The sequence below is a fragment of the Callospermophilus lateralis genome, chromosome 1, assembly GCF_048772815.1.
Source record: "Callospermophilus lateralis isolate mCalLat2 chromosome 1, mCalLat2.hap1, whole genome shotgun sequence".
NCBI lineage: Eukaryota > Metazoa > Chordata > Mammalia > Rodentia > Sciuridae > Callospermophilus > Callospermophilus lateralis.
The window spans coordinates 219,768,647-219,793,309 of record NC_135305.1 but is presented as its reverse complement, the minus strand read 5'-3'; the positions used below and the strand labels follow the sequence as shown (position 1 = coordinate 219,793,309).

Genomic DNA, 24,663 nt, shown 5'->3' with positions numbered 1-24,663 from the left:
AAGGGACGTTACAAAGGATCTGGGGTACAGCCAGATGAAGGACAGTCATAAGCAAAGTCTGGAGGGGTCCCAAGCACAGGAGTTCTCGTCCTCTTGGAGTTGGGATGCACCACTCTCCTAGCACACGATGTGTTCACCAACCCGGAAACTCCCGGAGCCCCAGAGTTCAGGGGGTTTTATGGAGGCTTTATCACACAGGAATGAGGGATTATTAACTTCCCTGCCAACCCTTCTCCCCCTCTCTGGAGAGGGAGACAAGGAGCAGAAGCTCCCCTCCTTCTAAACATGCTTGGTCTTTCTTGTGACCAGCCCCATCCAAGAGTCCCCTCATCAGAACAAAAGAGGGTCCAATTGCCCAGGAAATTCCAAGGGATTTATTAGCTGTGTGTCAGGAATCGGGGTCAAAGACCAAATGTTAGAACAAAGGATGCTCCTAACGTCCTTATTGCTCACATTACAAGGCTCTGAGGAACTAGGTGCCAGGCAGAGACTGGTAAGTGTATTTCTTATTATTTTACAGCCGCCCCCCCCCCCCCAGGCCACTGCAGTCCCACCTCTAATCCCTCCTGCAGGGCCGTGAGCCTGCGTGCATCTCCAGGATCCAACAGCAGGACAGAGGCCGGAGAGATCTTGCTCCACCAGCAGCCACCCTGTAGCCCCAGCTGCCTCTGCCCCTGTCCTTCAGCCCCAATCCTAGCCCCTGTGCCTGGATTGGTTTGCTCCTTTCTATTCCTACCACCTCCTGCCCCTTGGACAGCTGGGAAGAGGGACAGCTCCTTTCTGTTCTGGGATAAGTACCAACCTTGGGCAAAGGTTCTTGTAGACAAGATTCTTTTGGACTATGTCACCCACCTGCAGCTTCTTGCCATTCACCCCAGGCCACCTACTGTGTCCTTACAGGTCCTTGCAAAGTTTTGGTTGGTACAAAAACACATCCTCCCGGTGTAAGCTTTTAAAATAATTTCAAATAAACTTTTGGTAAAAAAAAAAGAATGTCATCGTTTCCCCTGTCACGTTTTATTTTAAGTTCTGTGGCCCCAGCCTTCATGACAAGTGGGTCCTGAGGGGCTGAGCACTGGACAGGTGGGATGCGACCCGCACTTCCCAAATGGTGACCTTGGGCCAGCTGCTGACTCTCTTGATGTCTCTTTGTTTGCCTGTGAAGTAGGGATCATTGTGTTTGCTCTGCCTAGACTCTGGGACTGGGGGGTGTGGAAGGTCAGAAAAGCCCTGTACAGGCTGTAGTAGGCTGCCCAGGGGACAGTGGGTCAGGACATGGGCAAGGATAGTGCCCTGGGTCCAGGCACTTGATACAGCTCTGCAGGCGGAGGTTTGAGACCTGGCTGTACTGCTCCCAATCCTTAATAGCCTCAGTTTCCATCACAACTGAGATTGTCCCAGATGCAAGCCCAATACGTCCTCTGTAGACGACATGCTGGTGGTTTGGGGCCTCAGCCCACACTGTGTGGGTGGCCCAGGAGGGCCTTCTCTAAGTCTCAGTCCCTCCTGCCCTATGCCCCCATAGGACGAGGCTGATCATGCTGCCTGCCTCAGGAGGGGATTGCTGGGGATCAAATACACGACTGTCCCCGCGGGCACAGCGCTTGGCATGCACCATCCTGGCCATTGAGCTCCCCATCAGATTTCCACGGAGCCCAGTCCAACCCAGAGCCAGGAGTCAGGGACCACCACAGGGAAAAGGCACGTGCACTCCTGGGCTCGGTTCACAGCCTGACAGGTACATTATTAGAGCTGGGTGCGCTCACCACCACCCTTCAATGCTGAGGGTGAAGCTGCTGAGACACCAAATGGCGGACTCTCAGGGCCGTCAACCTGCCACTTGCCCTTTCGTTTAACGTCCTTATCACAGGGCAAGGATCTGGGGTTCAAGCGCCCACACAGGTCGAAGTGCACCTGAAGCCAATTAACATTCCTAAGCCCCAGCCCACCCCTGCGAGCCGCCAGTAAGTCCTTTCTTTGGTCCCAGGGAGGCAGCAAGCTTTCCCTGTAAAGGTTGCCTATTTGCATTCTCACTACTTGATTTCTTTTCTGTCACTGAGGCCAAGTTCCCAGGGTCTTGCGACAGGACAGCATGGTGGTGGACAGTGCAGGGGCTGGCACAGCTCCCTGACTTTCAGTCTGGCCTGACCTGGGCCACCGTTGCGTAACTTCTGAGCCTCAGCTTTCCCCTCTGTAAAGCGAGGCCGATCATACTACCATTCCGCGGGGTTCTAGTGACGATAAAGTTGTTCATATTTGTCAAGTACCTAGAACAGTGTGGGCATGCAGTACAGACCGTGAGCCATCATCATCACGACTGAGGAACCTGTAAGGGCTGCCAGCAGCTGCCACTCACAGCCTGGCTCTGGGTTTGTGCCAAATGCACAGGCCTGAGGTTGGGGGAACCCTTCCTGCAAGACTCTCACTACATTTTCTCCTGAGTCCTGGGACAAAGCCCATCCTTTCCCAAACCTGGGCCTCTCTGGGGCTGCAGAGGTCCCCTCTGGCTCTCCCAGGTAGGAGCTTTATGTGGCTCTGCAGAGGACAGCATCTCCTTATGTGAGAACTTACCAAAGAGGCAGGCAGATTTAACCCAAAATAACTTTATTGTTGTTTCCACTTTTGATATAAAAGCATCCTTCACACCCAGCCCAGGGCCCAGGGGAATAAACATGGCAGCCAGTCACTAGCTCCGAGCAGTCAGGGCTCCTCTCTTTGCTCTGAAGGATGAGCCCATGCCCACTCCAGCAACCCATTCCCATATCCCACCAACCGCCCCCCCGGGGGGGAGGTCACAGTGCAATACAGAAGTTTAAGCCTGAGATTGACCAGAAACAGTGACCACTGGGCCCCCACTGACCCTGGCTGTGTGTGGGGGGGGGGAGGTACACACAACAGCATCCAGCTGTCTCCAGGAAAGACTGAGTACTGGGGTCCCCTGGCTGGCACAGAGGTCCAGCCTGTGCCTGGACCCATCTGAGGTCAAAGTGTAGCGTTCCTCTCTTCCTGAGTTTCAGGATTTGACCTGGTCAGCTGCTGCTGCTGGGGACCAATCCTGCCAGTTCCAGAGTGTCCACCTTTGGGTGGCACAGGAGCTTGGGGCCCATGGAGGCTCTTCCCAACTAGAGCAGCTGCAATTGCACTTTCAGCCGCAAGGCCCGGCCCACCGAACCTGGCCAGACACCCCGGGGCCCTGCCACGCTCACCACCTCCAGCTGGTACACTCCAGGCCTGGGCCTCCGTCGTCCCAGCTGCAGGGAGCTGAGGCTGCCCAGGTGATGCATGCGGAAGAAACCTCGCTTGTTGCCGTGAGCAATGACGTAGTGCACCCAGCCTCCCAGGCCCTCCAGAGCTGGGCGCAGCTCCAGGATATGCTCCGACTGGCCCAGATGTGAGAGGTTCAAGGCCAAGGTCAGGGGGACTTCTGTGTCAAGGGTGGCCAGGCTCACCTGGGGAGAAAATCCAGGTGGGCGATCAGAGGCTGGTTGAACAGGGATGCGGTGGATAAGGGGCCCTGGGGTCATGGCCAGAGTGATTTTAAACAATGTCTAAATGTGGAAGAAAACATCCTGCATGCAATGTACTCTGCCCTTGGCCACTTCTGTCTAGCCCTCTCTTTGCAAGACTGAGGTCAGCCTGGGCTGAGGACATAAGGGCACAGGCAGAGGCTGGTTTTCAGGTGAAAAGGCCAGCAGGCAGGCAGCCATTTTTACACAGAATCCAGACCCTATTCTCAGCTGAATCACCACGGTCAGGACCCTACCTGGGTGGAGGGAATTAAGTATTCTCCCCAAAGACCCAACCAGAGGGTCAGCCAGATTGCACTGGGCTCCTGAGTCCCAAAGGTCACTCAGGCAGCCTGGGGTGCCTGGTGTTATGACCAAAGGCCTTTTCTGCAGAAGACAGGCCCTAAAGGATGTCAGAGCTGACCTCGAGACAAATAGGATACCCAGCTGGGCCAGAGAGAAGAGAGCAAGGGCCAGACTACTGCTAGCTTCCTCTGTACTTCCTGCATCTGGCTCTGATTAAGAGCCCCCTGTGTGCAGATGACAAATCCTTCTTTATTCAAGCTCCTCTGAAGTGCCTTCCTGGTCCTGGCAGCTGGACAGAACCCTCAATAAACCAGTGAGATTCAATGGCAGGCTACCCAGGCCTGGGTGACGTACCCCATCCCACAGAAGGTTATCTGTTTTCTTCCCCTTTGCTCTGTGCTGTGCTGTTTTGTTTCACCTCATTTATATGCCCATGGAGCATTCTGTTACATTCACGTGAAAGCTATTCCTATCTCCCAGCCCCCTCCTCCTGGGAATCTTGGGCCTGTCCCAGGAGTGTGGTTCAGACATATGCACTTATTGACACCTGCTGGCAGAAAGTGGGAATTGCAGGCAAAGGCACAAAGCCTCTGTGCAGATTTCATCCCAATGTGCCCAGCCCAGGAGTCATGAACAGGGCAGAACTTGGCGCAGAGGCTGTTATCTGGCTGCTTTGAGCAGTGCTAAATTTAGAGTAGTTCTGATGGAGGGCTTCACTAACCGAGTGGTAAGGGTCGACATTCCAGAGTGCAGAGAGGGTTTAGAGAGACCAATGTATTTCTCCTGTCTCCAAATGCTACCAAAGGAGGGAATCCACAAGAAGCACCCCAACCCAGCCAGGGTCAGTACAGGAGGTATCTGAGTTATCATCAGGAGTGAGGCAAACTGTCTGGGGGATATGTCCCCAGCCCCAAGAGTCCTCAAGGGAAAACTAGGGCTGACGAAGTACAGGGAGACCTGGCAGGCACCATGACATGAGGGCCAAGCTGGCACCTGGAATCTAGTGCTCTTTCTCGGGGGACCACAGCCCTCTTCCCACCCTTGGGCAGTCCCCATGGTTGCCCCCTCCAGCACTGTCCCTGTGGCACCTGGTGGCCTCTGTGAGCACTGCGACGTGGTCGGTCCTGAGGGGAGAGGCCATTGATCTTGCATTCATAGCAGGCTTCAGGCGAGAGCTGTTCCTGATTTGTGGTGTCCCAGGATCCAGGACTGAAGCCCAAGCCAGAGACACAGTGCCTAGGCCAGGATCGGGTGGGTGGCTTTCAGGAGTGGGCTGGTGGGACCTCCTCAACCACACCCTACCACCCTTGCATTCTATTCTGAGCTCTACTGCCCCATGGGGCAAGGGTTGCATCGCAAGTACACCTGTGTGTGTGTGTTGGCGAGGTGCCACGTGTATATGAAGCATGCACAGTGGTAAGTGTGTGTGTCCTTTGGTTTACCTGGGCACAGGTGTGAACACAGGAGGAATGATGTGCACATGCTGGGACAGATGAATGTACCTGAGTGCTCATGGGCATGTACATGTACAAACCCATGTACATACATGGAGGATAACATGTAAGTACACGTGCCTATTGCAATGTAAGAACCTGCATGAGTTTGGAGATGTGAGCAGGGTCAGCTGTCCATAATCATGGGTTTCTGCATCCTCATATTCAACCACCCAGGTAATGAGAGAATATTACATTGTTGCTGTGTGTTCTATGTAGTTTGGTCATCTGTACTGAACACTTAGTTTTTTTCTTGTCATTACTGCCTTAAGCAAAACATTATAACAACTATGTACATGTAATTTACCTTGTATCAGTTATTATAAGTCATCTGCAGATAACTTAGTGTGTAAGAGTTTGTGTGTAGGTTCTATGCAAACAGTTAGCCATTTTAGGAAAGGGATTTGAGCCTGGTCAGTTTTGGTATCCATTAGGGATCCTAGAACCAAACTCACAATGCCTTAGCTCACAACTGCTGCACCCATGGTAGACGACCCTCAGATACTGAGGGGTGATCACAAAGTGTGAGCCAGCATGAACAAAGAACTTGTGATGTGTGCTTTCTCACACGTGCAAGCCAGGATGTATGGATGGCACACAAGTGTCCCCAGGGATATGGCCACATAAGTCTGCAGGCATGCTGGATGACATGGACACATACACATGTACACACTGGGACCTGGGAGTGCCCGAGGGTGCCCAAGCATGCTGGCATCTTGTAAACTATGTGGACAATTACACATCAGGGGTGTGCACAGATGCAAGCACCTCTGTGTGTTCAGCTCTTCATACACATGTGTACATGTACACAACTAGGGGAGAGGGTGCACAGGCCGAGGTGCTTTTCTGGTGGGTACCTGGTGGTTGCACCAGCCTGCGTGTATCTACACTTGCAGGGCATGGAGTTTATACTCGCCCCAGCTTGCCCCACTTGAATCTCTCACCCTTGCCCAGCGCGGAAGTAGCCTCCAGGGCAGCCGCAGAGGAAGCCGCCGGGCGTGTTGGCACAGCCATAGCTGCAGGGGCTGCCCTGTCCAGCACACTCATCCACATCCTCACAGCCCCCAAGGGCCTGGTCGAAGTCAAAGCCAGAGGGGCAGACGCAGCGGAAGCCTCCAAGTGTGTTGTGGCAGGAGGCGCTGCCACAGGCCGCAGATGACAATGCACATTCATTCTTGTCTGTGGAGGGAGGAGGAGAGGAAGGATGGGGCTTTGCCCGCTCCAAGCCTTCCATGCGGGTTGCTCCTCCTTCAGAGCCCAGGTCCAATGTCAAAGCCTGCAGCAAGCTTGCCAAGGGCCCTCAGAATACATCTTTCTCCATCCCCTGCCTATTATTCTCCCTTATCCCCCCAGCCCCTGACCCAAAGCCTGTAGTTTTCTTTCATAGCATTGCTCCAAACTTCCCCTAAATCCTGAATCGCAGCATGTTCCAGAACTAGCTTCTGCACCCTCCCTGTATTGGCAGGTGGGGCTGGGTCATTCTCTGTGGTGAGGGATGCCCTTGCACTGTGAATGCTGAGCAGCATCTGGGGTCTCCACCCCCTCTATGCCAGGAGCACCCCTCCCCTAGTTGGGATGATCGAAAATGGCTTCAAGATACGCCAAATGTCCCCTAGGAGGGCAAAATGGTCCTCATTTAACCCAGGGAGTGGTCTAGCAATCCCCATCTCCTCTGCTAAACTGGGCGACTCAAGGTGAGGGTGGCATCTGTCTGGGGCTCATTCCTGCATCCTCAGGGCCTGGAGAAGGGCAAGTCCTCCGCAAAGAGTTGGGGGAAGGGATAATCAAAAACATGCAGAGGAGGAGACAAGCAGAGAACTTGAGAATGAGGATTTGCCAGCAAAGGCCCGTGGTCTGTGACATCCTGAGGTCCCTGGGACAAACACCAGGGGGTAGAGAGACAAGGAACTTAACTAAGACCTACCATGAGAGACAGGAAGTGCCTGGAAGGCAGCAGGAGAGTGGGGAGGGCTGCATTACAGAGGCTGCAGAAGGAGGGAGTGTCCAGGGGGATCAGGCCACAGTGCCCATTACAGTGGAGGTCAAGGGGGGGAGCTGAGGAGACGCGACAGAGAAAGCTCTGGAGAGCAAATGAGCCCAACAAGGTGGAGGGTGAAAGCCAGACTGTAGGAGAGAAAGGTAGAGAGTTGGTTAGGAGGAGGCTATTATTAGAAAGGTGTTGGGCAGCAAAAAAAGAAAAGTTGGGGGGCAGAAGGCAAGCTCCCCAGTTGAAGAGCCTCTGCAACAGCTGTGGCAAAGATGCAGCATGCGTGCCTTCACTCACAATTGCCGCATCCTTGGCAGACATCACTAATCAACCATAGCACTTTTCCCCCATTGTCACAGGAATGCTCTCAGAATCTTTGTCAACTGAGTCTTGCAGGCCACCACTCGCCAAGTAATGGGCTTGAACACGTGCCGTGCTTGCTGAGATGCCCCTGAACTCCTTAGTGGGAGGCCTTCTAGGCTGGCCTGGTAGCTTTTTTAAATAGCTGTGCTTGTCACAGCATGGCGGGGAGGTGGTTCCCAGCCCCCCACCCCCTCTGGAAAGACTCCAGTTGGGGGCCCAGCTTCCTCCCCAGCCTCTGCCACTTGCCACACCATGAAAAGGAGCCGAGCACGACCCTTAGCCTTGAGCGATGGAAGTGTGGAGACGGCTTCCCTGCACGGGAAGCAGGTGGATCCCACCTCCGCTCGGCAGGGGAATGAGGCCATGGGAGGGGGCGTCACCCGGTGGGACTGGGCTACACCCCGCTGAAACCCAATCCCTTGCCTCATTCGGGTGGAACTTTCTTGAGTACCTTCCCCTCAATAAACAGGGCTTCAGGTGTGCTGTCGCTCTCTTCTGTCTGCCTCTCTTGCTTCCCTTGTGGGAGCTGGGGACAAGGAGCCATCGCTGAACCCCAAGGAACAGGTATTTTTTCTCTGTCTCTGTGTGATTACTTCGTGCCAACCCAATTCACCTGGAGTGATCCTGACTGATTGAGTCACGTGTCGCGACAGTCACTCACCCACACACTGGGCCCACTGGGAATGCGGGGTGAAGCCCTGGGGGCAGCTGCAGCGGTAGCCCCCCAGCTCATTCTGACAGCCGTGTTGGCAGTGATGTGGCCCACCACATTCATCCACATCTGAGACAGAGACAGGGTGTGACCAGTAGCCCTTGGGACCACCCCCAGCCTGGGACCCACCCAACCCTGCTCTACCTTCACAGCCGTGGCCTGAGCTGTCCGGAGTGAAGCCTGGGTAGCACTCGCAGTGGAAGCCACCTGGGTCATTGTGGCAGAGTCCATGGGTGCCACACGGACCAGGCTGCGCCAGGCACTCGTCATTGTCTGCAGGGGACAGAGAAAGGGCAGTTCCTGGTGGTTAGGGGATGCATGACCCACTGTGTGACTTCAGGCAGGTCACTACGCCCACTTCGGGGAAGTGAGATCCATAACAGTTCCTACCTCACAGAATTGCCACCAACACTTGAGATGGTGCAGACAAAGGACTTTGCTTGAGTCTCCTCTCCTTACATTCTAGAGTAAGAATTAACCTAACCACACACTTGGCTGAGGGCAGTGCCTGGTGTGAGAACAGAAGACAACCAAGACTCCTTGGGCCCTAGAGGTGTAGCCCAGGGGTAGAACATGTGCTTAGCCCATGGAAGGCCCTGAGTTCCATCCTCAGCACCCCAAAACAAACAAAACAAAGCAAAAACCCCTTTTGTTTCTCCCATGGGAAAATGACCAGGGGGCACCTATTGAGCTTTGTCCTTTAGAGAACTTGACGATAGTGTGAAATCAGCCAGTGCCCTGGATGGAAAATTTGTGTCCCCTAAAATCATGTTGAAGTCTCAACTCTAAAAGGAATAATATTCAGCCTTTGAAAAGAAGTTAGTATTAGATGAGGTCATAGGTGGGACCTCACAATGGCACTGGTGCCCTTATAACAGTGAACACCAGAGAGGATGTGCTCCTTCTCCCCACCCCCATCTCTGCCATGTGATGACACAGCAAGAAGATAGCTGTCTGCAAACCAGCAAGGGAGCTTCATCAGGAAGCAACCACGTTGGCACCCCGATCTTAGACTTCTCAGCCTCCGGAACGCAGACAGCAAATCTCTATAGTTTAAACACCCAGTGTATTTTTTTAAGCTTTCAAAAAACTTAATCTGTGAATCTTTCCATATCTATAAATATTTTTAGTATTCTTACTCATTTTTTCTTTTGGTACTGGGGATTGAACAAACACAAGGGTGCTCTCTATTCCCAGCCCCTTTTCAGACAGAGTCTAAGTTGCCTGGGCTAGCCTTGAACTTAAAATCCTCCTGCCTCAGCCTCTGGAGTCACTGGGATGACAGTGTGCACCATGCTCAGCCCACATCATTTTTTTTTTTTTTTTTTTTTTTAGTTTTAGGTGGACACAATATCTTTATTTTATTTTTATGTGGTGCTGAGAATCAAACCCAGTGCCTCACGCATGCTAGGCAAGCACACTACCACTTGAGCCACGTTCCCAGCCCCCCACATCATTTTTAATGGTCACTTCATCTTTGGTTGGTTAGATGAGCTCTGCTTCTTTTTAACCAAACACCAATTAGAAGGCACAAAGATTTTTATTTATTTATTTATTTATTTATTGCCACTTTAAACAAAATTAAAGACTAAGTAAACCTGTGTGTTTGTGTGTGTGTGTGTGTGTGTGTGTGTGTGTGTGTCTGTGATGATTTCCTTAGAATAGATTCCTTAAAGTGGAATGGTGGGCGGAGAGATCCATATCTGTACATTTTTGGATATGAATTGAAAAACCTCCCTCTTTCTGTTATGGGTGTCTTTGTTGCAGCAATCTAAGATGACTGAGAGCCGGGTTTCCAGGCAGCTTTGCTCTGGTGGTAATGACCCGTGGATGGTAAACTGCATTTGGACAGGTTTTAAGGAATAAGCAGTAAACTCCTGTGTGGGAATCCAGTCTGAATGATTCGCATTCTCTGACCGTCACTACATCTCGTAGTGACCTGGACATTGCCCTGGTCCCGGAGGTGGAGGACGCCTCTTCAGACATAGGCATGTCGCCCCATGAATTGAGCTATGCTCACCTGTTCCTTTGTGATGTTACTCCTTTGCTCTGTTTGGGAGAGAATGTTTCATGGAAATGCCCTTTGTGTGTCCCCTTCTCTTGCTCTGCCCTTGGGTGTGGCCTTCCTAGATGTCAGTGAACCTGCTGACAGTGGACATCATGAAGCTAGACTCAGCCCTCTGAAACCTGATCCCTGGCCTCATTTGAATGGCTTCTCCTCAATAAAAGGAGTCAGCAACTGCTCTTTTTCTTTCTGTGGACCCTTAAGGTCAGAGGAGCCATCATAGGACCCTAAAGAAAAAGGTCTCTCTGTCTCTTGTGTGGTTATCCTGTGCAGCCCAGTCCCCCTGAAGTGACCCTGAGTGTTTTAGTCATGAGGAACGGACACTCCTGGTTTTGCCTTCCCTGATCACAGAGATATTTGACATCAAACATTCCTGTAGGGATGTAGAATTGCCTTAGGTACAAGAAACAAAGGGGACATGGAGCTTCTGCATGCATCAATTGCAGAGCAGTGTCTGCAACTAAATGCCTGAGCTGTCCCCCTTGAGAAGCTAAAACCACCACCCCCAACAACAACAACAACAACAACAACAACAAAAAACCAACAACAAAAACAACCTAGTATCCAGATTCTCCTTAGAAACATCCAGCACCACCTGTTGTTTCTTTCCCTTGAATCCAGAAAGAGAACCAAGTGTCGTAGTTGTCTGCTTTGATCATGTGTATTTGATTTCCTAATTCAGTTGTCAGCAAACTGGGGCCCTGTGGGGCAAAATCTGGCCCACCTTTTGCTTGTGCAAATAAAGTTTTATCAGTACACAGCCTGTTCATTAGTTTGTATGTCATCTCTGGCTGCTTTGGTGCTACAATGGCAGAGTTGAGTCAATCCGACAGAGACCATATGGATGGAAATCTGAACACATTTACTCTTGGGCCCTTTACAGAAAGTTTTCTGATTCCTGATGTAGTTGAGCCTCAGAACATCAACTGCCTGGCAGAGAACCTAAACTATTCTAGAGAGAGAAGACACTTGTGAGCTTACTACATGTATGGGACACATGTGCAACGGTCCATGTGCCTCCATGTTTAGGCATGCACAGCTACACACACACACACACACACACACACACAGCTTTACTATTGCAGAAAAATCGAAACACATTATTTCAAATCTTTGCCCAAATGTTCCCTTTGGATGAGGCTCCACCCGAGTTCTCTTTGAAAACTGCAACCCTGCCCTGTTAATTTCCTGACTCTACTTGTACTGTGTCTTTCTCTCCAGCCACTCAACACCTGTGGACATACTTAATGTTATGTCAGTTGCAGTCTGATTCCTAGAAGGGAAGTTCCCTGACGGTATCAGGTTCTGCTGTCCTGTACTCCCAGGACCTAGAGCAAGGCTCTGTAAACCGTGTCTGAAATGGTTCAGAGTAAACATTTTTGGCTCTGCTGGCAAAACTGGACTGTCCGGACTCTGTCATTATAGTGGTGGGACAAAAAAAAAAAAAAAAAGCAGCCACTGATGATAGATAAAGTGGGTGAGGTTGAGCGTCAATAAAACTTTATTAGCAAAAGCCAGCAGAGACCAGCCTTGGATGGTTGGCTGGAGTTTGCCATCCTCTGGTCAAAGCACTGTCTGGTACACAGAAGGTGACCATTCGGTGCTAAGAGGATCAATGGGAGCCTGCGAGGGCCAACTGTGGCTGGGCTCAGCCTCAAAGGGAGATCTGGTTCCCTCTGGGTCACAAGGACGTGAAGAAGCAACACTGTGGCCGGTGTTTCTGTGGCTCTGACTTCTGAGCTAACTTCCCCTTTGAGCTGTGAGAGGTTTGGGGAGCACTCTGGGAGACCCAGCAGGGACTGGCCAGGGGCCACAGGAGATGGCCTGGACCCAGGTCAGTGGAACTTCTGAGGGTGGACCTTTCAGAGACTTAGGGCAGGAAGGAGGAAGTCCCAGATGCCACCAGGTTGGGAGCACCCAGGAAGCAAGCACTTTGTTCCACCCTCTCCCACGGCCCCAAGGTCTAGCACACACAGAGTGCTTGATACTTCTATGGTGACAAACTTGAGAAGGCTAGGTTTGGGTGTCGCCTGCCACCCGAGCAGCAGGGGCACTCACCAAAGCAGGCCTGGTGGCGCTGGGTGAAACCCGGGGGACAGCGGCAGGTGAAGGAGCCGATGGTGTTCACACAGACGAACTGGCAGTTGTGCTGCCTGGAGGAGCACTCATCCAGGTCTGCGGCACAGCACAGACGTCCCAGCAGGCTCAGGGGTGGCACTCAGCATGGGGTGGGGCCAGGCCTGGGGCGGGGCTCAGGGGGTAGGGACGGTGGGATGGGCAGGGCTCAGTGTGAGGGCCCAGGGTGCTCCGGCCACCGTCAGGCAAAGGAGGGGCAGGAGAATAACCCCATGTAGTCCCCAGCTCTATGCAGGTGGAGGGGGTCAGACCACAGGTGACCTCTCTGGGGCATTTGTCCCTGACAGGAATGGCCCCCAGAAGGTGTTAATGGGAGGGAAGGAGGTCACCTTTGCAGGTTCTGCCATCTTCCTGCAGCAGGTAGCCTCGGGGGCAGGCGCAGAGGAAGCTGCCATCTGTGTTTTTGCAGAGGAAGGAACATGGCTTGGGGGCCTGGCTGCACTCATCCACATCTGTGGGGAAAGGTGGGGTGTGAGGGGGTCACATGGACATTCCCTGCAGGACTGAGGGTTGAAGTCTCTTTCCCAGTTTCTGGCCACCTGAAGTCTGTGGACTTACGCAGGAGTCGGTGCTTTTCTATAAAAAGTCAAATAGTGCACAGTCAGTCTTGTGTACCTGTGGACTCAACCGACTGTGGTGGGGAACTGCATCCGCGCTGAACATGCGCAGGTTTTCTTGTCAGTATTCCCTAAACAATAAGCAGAGCAACTCTGTCCTTAGCATTTACCTTGTATTAGTTACCGTGAGTCATCTAGGGATTTAAAGTGTACAGTCGGAGGCTGGGGATGCAGCTCCATGGTAGAGCACTTGTCTAGAGTGTGCACCAGGCTCTGATGGAACCATCAGGTTCCATCTCCATCACCACAAGTACATATAAAACCAAACAAATGAAAACTAAAATAAATAAATAAAATAAAGTAACCAGGAGGATGTGTGCAAACACTACCCCATTTTATGTAATGGAGAAGCCCTGGTCTTGGAGCCAATCCTCCTTGGACACCAAGTGGCTACTAGACGTTTGGCTCCTCAGGCCACACAGTCCCAGTTACAACCAGTTAGCGCAGTCTTCATTTCAGAAAAGTAACAGTTAAAGGAAATGAAACAGGCGTGGCTAGGTGCCAGGACAACTATTTAAAAAATAGTGGAGGGCTAGATTTGGCCCTCAGGCTGCAGTCCGCTCCCTCCTGACTTAGGTGAACATCTACTACACAACGTAACTGGAGAATCTCAGGATGCAACGGAGCAGGGGAGGAACGTGGCTCAAGCCGGGTGAAGCTTTGCTTCTGGTCTCCACTTTCTGGTTTCCTTAGGCTGTGGTCGCCGGTTTGGAAATGAAAAGCAAGTCTTGCAAACTTGGAGGGGCACAGGGAAGTGGGGCCAGGGGCTATTAACAGGGCCCGAGACAGGCTGGGGCACGCGGGCGGGGGGCTGTGGCTCACCCAAGCAGGCAGTGGCAGCGGCATCTGGTGCATATCCAACTTGGCAGTGACAGCGGAAGGAACCAATACTGTTGATGCACTCGCCGTGGGGACACAGGTGAGCAAGCACATGACACTCATCCACATCTGGGGACAAAAGGGCAGAGAGGGGTCTGGCTGGCCACCAGGGCATGCTCGCTTCCCTTTGCCCACCAGTCCTCACCCTAGAGGCAAACCCACACATGCACGCACCACACTAGCACTCACCCGAGCACAGACACACAACCTGGAAACCACCTCAAGGACACCCACCTTGACCCTCAGCAGTGTAGCCTGAGCCATGGGGGCACAGCTTCCTGTGGGCGGAGGTGCCAGGCAGAGGACAGAGCTCGCATTGGGGTCCCCAGCCCCGGCCGCCCCCGCAACAGCACACGGCCCTGGGCACAGCTTCGTTGTTGCTCGACCGCGCCTGGCACGTGGCCTGCAGCACCTCAGAGAAGCACAGGCCCTGCCGGATGTCTGCGGAGAATGGGTAGGAAAGGTGGGCAGGAGAACCGTGCCACCTAGGACCCTCCTCCCTGGGGTGTAGGGTGGCTTTGTGTATTTGCACAGTGTGAAATCTTCCAAGGCACTGCTACCAGACACGGACACCCCCTCAACGGGGTGGGGCAGAAGCTACAGGCCCAGTCAGTGACCACCCAGGGCTGGGTTGTAGAGGCTGGACAGCCAAAGGCAGCCTTCTTTGGCCACAGAGGGAATAGATGGCCAAGGGGCAGCAGGGAATGCAGGGAACGTCAGGAAGGGGACCAGACATACTAATGCCCAGGATGAAACATCAGGGACAATGAGGAAAAATGACATCTAGGGACAGATGGGAAGTGGGGAGGGCTGGATGCAGACTGGTCATTAGGGTGAGGAAGAGGAGGCTTCCCAGTTACTCTGGGAGGTTGGCTTGGGGGCCCATCACTGAGACAGGGTTTGGAGGTGAGCTGTATCGTTGGGGGTAGGGACAAGGATGTCCCTGAAGCAGCTGGATGCACACATCTGGCCTGAAGCTGTGGGGTGGATATCACACTCAGCGGGGGAAGAAGAAGGTGGGAACAGGAACACACGATTCACCAGGACAGATGCTACTGGCGTGTCACCTGCTGGGTTTAGCTCCCAGGAAGTGGGAAATCCCGGGAGGGCTCACTCCTGGGTGTTGTCTGGGGGTTGGCGGTATCATGGGAGACAGGCTGTGTGCACACTGGCCATGTGTCCACGGTGGCTCAGAACCCCACATGCCTCCCCAGTGCCCCGACTGCTCCCCTGACTCAGGGAGCTCCTGGGCAGGAGGAGGCACGGGTTGGAGAGTGGCTGCAGCCATTTGTTTACGCCTGGTTACACTCACCGTGGCACTCAGTGAGGGTGGGGCTGGCCTGGAAGCCCTGGTCACAGTCACACCGGAAGCTGCCCACGGTGTTGATGCAGCGGCCATTGGTACAGGGGCTGGGCTGGGCGTGGCACTCATCCTCATCTGAGGTGGGAGGGATGAAGGAGGCCAGAGGGGAGGCCAGAGTCCGGAGCTGGCCTCCCCTGGCCCTGGAGCTCCTCCCTTGGGTCTGCCACGACCTCTGGCTCTGGCCTCTCCCCCATACCTGTGCAGCCCTCCCCAGAGCTGGGCTGGGGCCGCATCCCCGGGGGGCAGATGCACGCAAAGGTGCCGATGAGGTTCTTGCACAGCATGCCTCGCGCGTGGCAGTCCTGCGGCCCGTCTGCACACTCGTCCACGTCTGTGGACGACCAGGGACAGGTGTTGGTCAAAGTCAGCTGCCTCAAGGCCTGGCCCTAGGCTGGAGGGCCTGGGTCCTACACTCCAGCAGCCTCCGGCTGGACCAGAATGAGGGCACTGCAGGTCTTCCCAACAAGGGAGCCACAAGATCCCAGCCAAAAAGCTCAGGGTGCCCCCCATGCTCCACCTCCCCTGCCCATGCCAGAGGCTGTGAATCTGTCAGGGCCTCCCCATGGCCCCTGAACATGGACTCTGAAACAGCCCTGGAGGGATCCAGCCCCAGCCTCAGGTCTTTCGCCCTTGACACTATAGACATTGGGGACAAGAAAGTCCTTTGTGGTAGGGGGCTGGTCTGTGTGCGCTGTGGGGTATTTAGCAGCATCCCCCGCCACCCAACGCCAAGACTCTCCCGCTTTCATTGTGACAATGAGAAACTCACAGACACGAGCACTTGTCCCCGGGGAGGCATGATCTCTGTCCCTTCTGATCTATGCCACTTAGGGCAGGTTCAGCCCCTGATGTCCTAGGGGACTCTGGGCCCAGGGAGCTATTCTTATCCCATTTTAACAGCCAAATGACAGAGCTCACAAGAGCAAAGTCAGAACCACGGGTGTGATCCGAATGTGTCCCCAAGCTCATTAGGTTGGAAGCTTAATCCCCAAAGCCATATGTTGATAGTGTTTGGAGCTGGGCCTTTGAGGACAGGACGAGGACTAGATGAGGTCAGGAGGGTAGGGCCTCCGTGATGGCATCGGTAGCTTCATAAGAAGAGAGAGAGCAGAGCTAGCACCTCGCGCTCCGGGATGGGGTCTCTCCCCTGGGGTGTTGTGCGGCAACAATAAAGAGCCCCACCAGAGGCCAGCACCATGCTCTCGGGCTTCCCAGATCCCAGAACCATCAGCCAGACCCACTTCCCCTCTTTATCAGTGACCTGGTCTGCGGTCTCGGTTATAACGGAAGAAAGTGAACTAAGAACACTACCCCTCCCGGGAGGTGCCCCGCCTGCTCACAGGGCCAGCTGCAGGGGCCATGCTGCTCACACCCACCCGTGGGGGCTCATGGCTCTTACTTCTCCATTGTGTGGAGGAACAACTGAGGGTAAACCTAAGTCTGTTGGACTGCAGGGCTCAGGACGTCGCCTACCCACATGGGGATGATGAGGCCAAGGACGAGGAGTCCCGGGGCCCTGCCATTGGGGCCTGTGTAGAGCCTACCTCGACACATGGCCCCATCCTCTCGCAGGGCATAGCCAGCCGGGCAGGTGCACAGGTAGGAGCCCTCGGTGTTATGGCAGCGGAAGGCACAGAGCAGCGGGTTCAGGGAGCATTCGTCGACGTCTATGGAGGACAGGAGAGGCGTCAGGTAGGTGAGGTCTGCCTGCAGGACCCCTGCTCCCTCCCAGGGGGTGGTCCGCATCACACATCCCAGATCCTGGGCAGACAGCATCGTACCCTCGCAGGTCATCATGGGGCCAGGCTCAAAGCCATCTGCACAGGCACATTCAAATCCGCCAATGACATTGGTACATGTACCTTCTCCACAGGGGTGGCCAACAGAGCATTCATCTATGTCTGGTTGAGGATAAGGAGCAGTCAGTAACTGCTGAGAAACTCCTATCCTTCGCATCCCTGTCTGCCTCCCTGGCGACTGCCACAGACTGGACAGGGCAAGATTTGCGTGCCCTCTAAGCTGACTGCAAGGCAAACACCAGGTGCATATTCAAAAAATGAATGAATGAGTGGATGAGCAAGGGATGAATGAGTGAATGACCAAGTGATGAATGAATAAGGGAACAAATAAGATCATGAGTGACTGAACGAGTGCATGAAAGTAGGATGAATGAGTGGAGAGCGTGAATGAATGAACGAGGGAATGGGCGAACAGGTCAAGGAACAAATGAATGAATGAATGAGCAATGGGGAAAAAGGTGAGTGGGAGAGTCAATGAAGGACAAGGGAGAGAATGAGTGAATGACGAAGGTGACAGAGGCCAGCCAGGGCTGGTCACTCACCCACACAGCTGATGCCGGTGAAGTCCAGGCTGTAGCCAAAGGGACACTCGCAGCGGAAGGAGCCGTCAGTATTGATGCAGAGGCCGTTAGCGCAGACGCCAGGGTTCTCTGCACACTCATTCACATCTGCACGTGGCAAGGGTTGCAGACCGGGCGGCTATCACTGTGGGGACCCCAGGCCACCTGCGCATCTATGAGGGAGCCTGAGTCTTGGGTATCCCGGCAGAGCTGAGAAGGGCAGGGCTGGGTAGCTCAGGAGAGGCTCTCAGCATCTGGGTGAGGGGCTCACCTTCTCGAGAGTCATCCGGGCCTGGGACTGCCCCGTGGCCAAAGGGACAGAGCTCCTGAAAAGCAGCTGGGCAGGGAGGGAGTTTCAGAAAAGGAGTCAGAATCCAGGGCCAGTCACAACCCCCAGGATCAGAGCAGAGGGACAGAGCAGACTCACCACTGCCCTCCTGAGGACAGAGCTCACAGGGGTCACCCCAGCCCTCCCCAGGCCTCTTGCTACAGCAGCATCTGGTCTTGGTGGTGTTGAAAGCTTTGGGCACTAAGCACTTTCCAGCCTCAAAACGTGTGAAGCAGAAACTCTGCCTTGTGTCTGTGGGAGAGAGCAGGCCGTTCGGGTGTTAAGCTGATAAAGGCCAAAATACTGCATGCGCTCCCCTCCTCTACCGAGTCCTGATGAATGAGTGGAGCTGAGCCTACTAGCCGTCAATCAGAACACTCCACGCCCCCCAGTCACAGTTATTGGCTCAGGAATGAACACGTGATCAACACTGGTCCAATGGGGATCAATCCTGGGGCATTGGTGGGATAGCGAAGAATTCCAGCAATATTCTAACCTACTTCACTGCTGTAGGGTGTCCCTGTGCCTGGAAGAATGGGCAAACTGGCTACGATGCTCCTGAATCAGAAGGCCCTTTCTTCAGAGGGTGGGAGGACCCTGAACTTCAGACCCCAAACCCCTAGATCTCAGCTCCAACGGCACTCAGCAGCCTGGGGTGTGGCTCTCTACTGGGCCCTGGGCCACCAGAACTGGTTGAGTTGAACTGTGACTCTGCTCACACCCTTATTGCCCCTAACCTATAAGTAAAGGCTAGCTCAAGTTGGTTAAGGCTACGCCAGCTGAAATGAAGCCAGCCCAGAGTGACCTCAGCTACCTCAAACTAGACAACATCGGCACAGCAAGAGAAGCCGTGGTTAATACTGAACAACCGGGGGTCTAGGCTAGCCAGGGATGGTCCAAGTTGGCCCTCTGTAGAGGAGATCAGTTTGGCCAAAAGGTTGCCTGGACTGGAATAACCCCACTAAGCAGAGAGACACTTCTGCTTGGTCAGAGCTCTTGGAGTGTCATACAAGAAACTGTGGCACTCCTTTCTGGGTGATCCAAGCCCTTCCCACCTCATCTCCCACCACCCTTTTCCCTAAACCCTGGGTGCTCCCTGCTCCCAAACTCACCAAAGCAACGGTGCGTGTTGTCGGAGAGGACAAAGCCAGGTGGGCAGAGGCACTGGAAGCTTCCAGGACTGTTGGTGCAGGTACCAAAGAGGCAAAGATTGGGCTCCTCCAAGCACTCATCAATGTCTGGAGGGGCAGGGACATGAGTGGGGAAGGAGGGTGTTTGCAAGGAGGACCCGCACCAGGGTGAGGAGGTCTTGGCCGTGAAGAAGGGCAGAAGGAGTAGGGGCCCAGCCTGAGTGGGTCGCAGGCTGAAGTGGGGCAAGAAGCTAAGGCTCAGTATAAGCTGCAGCATTGGGTGGGCAGTGTGTATGGGGTGGGAAGGGGTCTTTCCCAGGAGATGTAGGAGTCATAGTCTGGAAAAGTTCATTGTTAGAGACTAAAATTGTACAAAGCTAACCGAGACTGAATAAAGTTAGCCCATACTAGATGGACGTGGCTCATTTGTATCAAGCTAGCTCAGATACAATAAACCAGAAGAGGCCAGGCCAGACTGGTCCAGGTTAGCCTAGAATATACAAGACTAGCCCAATGGAAGCCCGGACAAAAGGGCCATCCGTCCAGATAGACTAACGCAGGTTAGCCCAGACCATATGAAACTAGCCTGTCTGCTCAGGCCAAATGGTCCGGTCAGTCCACATGGAATGAGGCCAACCCAGGTGAATGAGTGGACCACAGAGGTCAGGCCAGACTGATTTAGGTTAGTCCAGAGTGTACAATTACTCCTATGGGTCATTATACCAGTAGAACTTGGGCCAGACTTGTCCTTGACAACCATTCATTGGAGTGAGAAGTTCTATTATTAGATTCCTGAGGTGCAGTGAGACCCCCAAACCCATGTCCATTTTATAGGATTCACAAGGAAGACTGAGGGCCCTAGAGAGAAAACCCTGAGCCAGGAGTGCAGAAACATTAATACTGATAATAGTGCATGGAGCTGTGTTTGGCACTATGCTAAGTGCATTTTCACCTCACTATAACCCCAACTGGTATTCCCATCTTACAGATGGGCAAACAGAAGCTCAAAGGCACCCCCACCCCCCGGCCCCAGAGCTGGGAGGTTGGGCTGGACACTCACCTATGCAATGGTCGCTCTGCACCTGGAAGCCAAGAGGGCAGATGCAGCGGAAAGAGCCCTCGAGGTTCTGGCAAGTGCCTGGCAGGCAGGTTCCCGCAAGGCTGAGACACTCGTTGGTGTCTGTGGAGAGGAGAAGGAGGGGATCCCAGCACCAGAGAGGAGGCGGAGGGCTCACCCAGGTCTGGGGCCGACACCTGCTGTCACTGCATGATGGCTGAGGGACCTAGGAGAAGCCCTTCCAGTGGCAGTTCTGGGTCCAAGGGAAAGGCTGAGATTCCAGAAAACAGGGATAGCATGGAAAGGATTATCTGGCCCTGGGGGGCTACAGGTGGAGCCAGATGGTGTCGGGGGCGGGAAGAGGGAGCCCAGTTCCTAATCTGGAGCCACTTGGAGATTCCTCTGGGATTTTCCTGGCATCCACTTAGCACCCCTACTATTCCTGATTTCAGAAAACTTACATTTTCAAGACAGCTTCACCCTAAATCACAAAATTATGTTCTAAATATATAATAGAATGTGCTGGGTTTTTAAAAATACTTTTTATGCATGGATGACGAATGGAAGCACGCTCACTCAAAAGTACCAACTTCAGGTAAATGTGGAGCAAGGACTGGCTGAGATGGGTCCCAGCACTGCAGTGAGACTCACCCACACAGTTTCTCCCATCGGCTGTGAGCTCAAAGCCATCCTGGCAGAGACAGCTGAAGGAACCGGGTGTGTTAAGGCACTGACCAAATCGGCACACCTGCCCCAGCAGAGTGGTACACTCATCAATGTCTGCAGAGGGGAGATAAGCAGGTAGGCTCAACCAAGGAGCTTGAGGGCACTGAGCCTCCCTTGCACTTCCTTCAGTTTACTGAGCACTCGTGTAGACTCTGTATTCTAACCTTCCTGCTACTCTATGAGGTAGGTCCTGATATTTTCTAATACAGCCATTATAATACTATGAATTTGCCTCCAAATCCTCTCTTAGCATCCCACATATTTTGATATGTTGTTTTTATTTTCATTGAATTCAAAATATTTTCCAATTTCATTTATGATTTCTCCTTTGATTTATAGAGAAATCCTCAGCACTACATAAAAAGATATTGTGTCCATCTACAACCAAAATATATTTTTAAAAAATTTTAGTTGTCAATGGATCTTTATTTTTATTTATTTATATGCAGTACTGAGAATTGAACCCAGTGCCTCACACATGCTAGGCAAGCATTCTACCACTGAGCCACAACCCTAGCCCCAACTAAAAATATTTTTTAAAAAAGAATACATTGCTTAATTTCCTAATACCTTGGGACTTCCTGGATATCTTTCTGTGATTGATTTCCAGATGTATTCTCTTACTTCTTGAGAATTTAATTTACATGTCTACAGTTCCTTAAAATTTGTTAAGTGTTGCTTTAACAAACCAGAATATGGCCCAGAATATGGTAAATATTCCTTGGCAGATGTCCATGTATATTTGAGAAGAATGTGTATTATTATTGTTGGGGTCTTCTATATCATCACTGATTTTCCACCTACTTGTTTTCTTTACTACTACAGGGGACATGTTGAAGTTGCCAACTATAATTATGGATTTTTCTATTTCTATTTCAAGTGTATTGATTTCACTTCATATGTTTTGAAGCTCTAATGTTGGTTGCTTATGCACTAATGATCATATCTTCTCAGTAACTTGGCCTCCTGCTCAATATATAATATCCCTCTCTATTTCAGGTAATATTTCAGTTGAGAAGCCTAAGTAGTCTGAAATTTTCTCTGGTAAGTACTACTTTTAATCTCCATTTTACAGATAAGAAAATGGAGATATTAAGAGGCATATGACTTGTGTAGGGCCACACAACTTGTAGGTGGCAAAGTTGGGTTTTGAACTCATAGTTTCTGATCTTGGAGTTCATACTCTAACCCAGTGCACTTAACTGGGTGGTGCCATACCATCAAGGTCTTGCTTTCATTCTTCCCTACCCTGTTTTATAATTTCACCAAAGAAGAAATTATAAGAGAGTTAGAAGATACTTGGAATTAAATGGAAATGAAAACACAAAATATTAAAATTTGTGGGATGCAGTTAAGAGAGCACTTAGAGGCAAATTCATAGCATTAAACTATATTGCCTACCTGCCTCCCATCAACCTCAGCATAAACTCTTAACAAGACTCCCACACAGACTCCCACTGGTACTGGAAAATTGAGTGGGTGTGGAGAATTTTGTAGTTAACTCATTTTCAGAGGAAACGCCAACCCCTTGAGTTTGCTCAGGGTCAAGGTCTTTTGTTTCAGAGGAGCCCTCAGATCATGTATCTCCTGTGCAGTGGAGAACACTGAGGCCTCCCCACCAACCCAGCCGGCTCACCCATACAATTCCCGTTGAGTGTTGCTGCAAAGCCAGGGAAACACAGGCAATTGTAGGAGCCAATGATGTTCTTGCAGGTCCCATTTCCACACGGTTGTTGGTCACACTCATCAAGGTCTGAAAACAAAACCCCGCAAACCCACCAATTCACCCTAGGGCATTGGGTGGCTCAGGGACAGGGACCTGGCTGAGCCCCGCCTGGCTCCCCTGCACCTAAGCCTTCCCAGATAGCTGGGTAGTGACCTCTAGAGGGGATGACTGAGTAGTGACCTTTAGAGAGGATGGCTGGGTAGTGACTTCTAGAGGGGACAGCTGAGAAGGACCCCTGGTACTATTTATGGCCTCCATTTTACAGATGAGAAAACTGAGGCAGAAAAGAAATGAAAAAGTCACTTACCCAAGGTCTTAGTGCCAGGATTCAAACCCAGGTCTTTCTGTGAATTGGGATGGTTAGAGGAGCCATCCCAGCCCCAGAGAAGATGTACACCCCAGGCAGAGCCTAGGCTGAGAGAACGGAGCGGAAGAGACTCTCACCCATGCACAGGGTCTGGTCTGCCGATGCCCGGAAGCCGCGGTGACACAGGCATGCGTAGCTGCCCTCTGTGTCCACACAGTCGCCATGGCTACAGACATTTGGGATCTCTTGGCACTCGTTCCGTCCTGAGAGGTGCAGGTAGCATGGTGTCCCCAAGCACCCCACCCTACAGAGGGTCAGCCTCACCCCTCTTTCCCTGAGCTCCTCTTGCTGCAATGGAGGAGCCAGAGCCTGCCTTGAAGTCCCACATCCAAGCTCCCACCAGGGGCTTCAAGCTCTGCTCCATCACACCCTGCATGACCCTTGTCACTGTCCTGTGGACAGGTGCCCTCAGGGCTAGGGGAACAGCACAGTGACAGAATGCAGGTCCGCAGCATGAGGCCCGGGGTTCAGTCCTCAGCACCCACCCAAGACAGGTGCTTCGAGTTTTCCTTCCCCACCTACAGACAAGGGAAAAGAGCCCCGCCCCACCAAGTCTCGGAGGCAACAGCCCACCTCCTCCCCTGCCCCTTGCTGTCCTGGGCTCTGGCCTCTGGCTCCCTGGCGACCCCACTCACCCACACAGGCCCCGCTGGGTGACAGCTTGAACCCTAGGGCACACTCGCAACGGTAGCTGCCGGGGATGTTGGTGCAGTCTGCGTTCCTCCGGCAGGGCCCCCCTCCACTGGCACACTCGTCGACATCTGGGGAAGCCAGCAAACAGAATGGGGGTGAGGGAGAAGCCCACCCTGGGAGAACCGAACCCCAGACCCAGCTAAGCAGCAGGTGGTCTCTCTGCACACGGCCAGAATTAGAGGGAGGGTGCTTACTTGGGATGGAGATGCTCTGGAAGGTGTTAGCCCAGCGATGCAGCCGGGGAAACGGAGGCTTACAGAGTGTATAGACTCACCCAGAATGCACAGCGGGGAACCAGCCTCCTACACAGAACCCAGGACTGGGGACGGGTGGGGGTGGGAGGCACCTTCACAGGCCAGCAGGATGCTGTTGTAGCCGAAGCCCAGGGGGCACTCGCAGCGGAAGCTCCCGACCTGGTTGATGCAGACACCATGGGCACAGATGGCTGGGATCTCCCCGCACTCGTCGATGTCTGGGGAGGGCAAGATCCATCAATGGTAGCCTAGCCCCGGGGACCTTCTGGGGACCCTGAACTAAAGGACCCACTGGCCATGTGGTCTGGTAGAAGATGAGGCCAGAGACCAACACATGGTCCAAAAATCCTGCTGTAGCCAAAATATATCTACTCACACCAGAAAGAGGTCAGGATGTGGCAGGAAACGCAAAGGCAGGAGAGAGCCTCACTTTCTACTGAAAAGGCACATTTCCATGTCCGATGGCACGAATGGTGTGACTCTGCTTTGTGTACAACCAGAGAAGTGAAAACTTGTGCTCCGTTTGTGTACAATGAATCAAAGTGCATCCTGCTGTCATGTATAACTAATTAGAAAAATTTAAAAAAATTTAAAAG

General features: G+C 52.8%; 1 protein-coding gene across 1 annotated transcript in view; it reads right to left on the bottom strand.

The window, feature by feature from the left end:
* Positions 1-3,122: 3,122 nt before the first annotated feature.
* The window catches only part of Fbn3 (fibrillin 3), a 96,651-nt gene continuing 75,110 nt past the window's right edge, over positions 3,123-24,663 (bottom strand). The window contains exons 45-67 of the mRNA XM_077110361.1: positions 24,160-24,285; positions 23,756-23,881; positions 23,198-23,323; positions 22,664-22,780; positions 20,953-21,081; positions 20,305-20,424; positions 19,227-19,352; positions 18,214-18,366; positions 18,058-18,123; positions 17,769-17,894; positions 17,209-17,328; positions 16,972-17,094; positions 15,624-15,758; positions 15,377-15,502; positions 14,299-14,505; positions 14,008-14,133; positions 12,898-13,020; positions 12,491-12,607; positions 8,512-8,640; positions 8,317-8,436; positions 6,250-6,484; positions 4,901-5,048; positions 3,123-3,449 (exon numbers count right to left, since the gene is read on the bottom strand). Coding sequence (XP_076966476.1) covers positions 3,123-3,449; positions 4,901-5,048; positions 6,250-6,484; positions 8,317-8,436; positions 8,512-8,640; positions 12,491-12,607; positions 12,898-13,020; positions 14,008-14,133; positions 14,299-14,505; positions 15,377-15,502; positions 15,624-15,758; positions 16,972-17,094; positions 17,209-17,328; positions 17,769-17,894; positions 18,058-18,123; positions 18,214-18,366; positions 19,227-19,352; positions 20,305-20,424; positions 20,953-21,081; positions 22,664-22,780; positions 23,198-23,323; positions 23,756-23,881; positions 24,160-24,285 — 3,251 coding nt within the window. The remainder of the gene's footprint in view (positions 3,450-4,900; positions 5,049-6,249; positions 6,485-8,316; positions 8,437-8,511; positions 8,641-12,490; positions 12,608-12,897; positions 13,021-14,007; positions 14,134-14,298; positions 14,506-15,376; positions 15,503-15,623; positions 15,759-16,971; positions 17,095-17,208; positions 17,329-17,768; positions 17,895-18,057; positions 18,124-18,213; positions 18,367-19,226; positions 19,353-20,304; positions 20,425-20,952; positions 21,082-22,663; positions 22,781-23,197; positions 23,324-23,755; positions 23,882-24,159; positions 24,286-24,663) is intronic.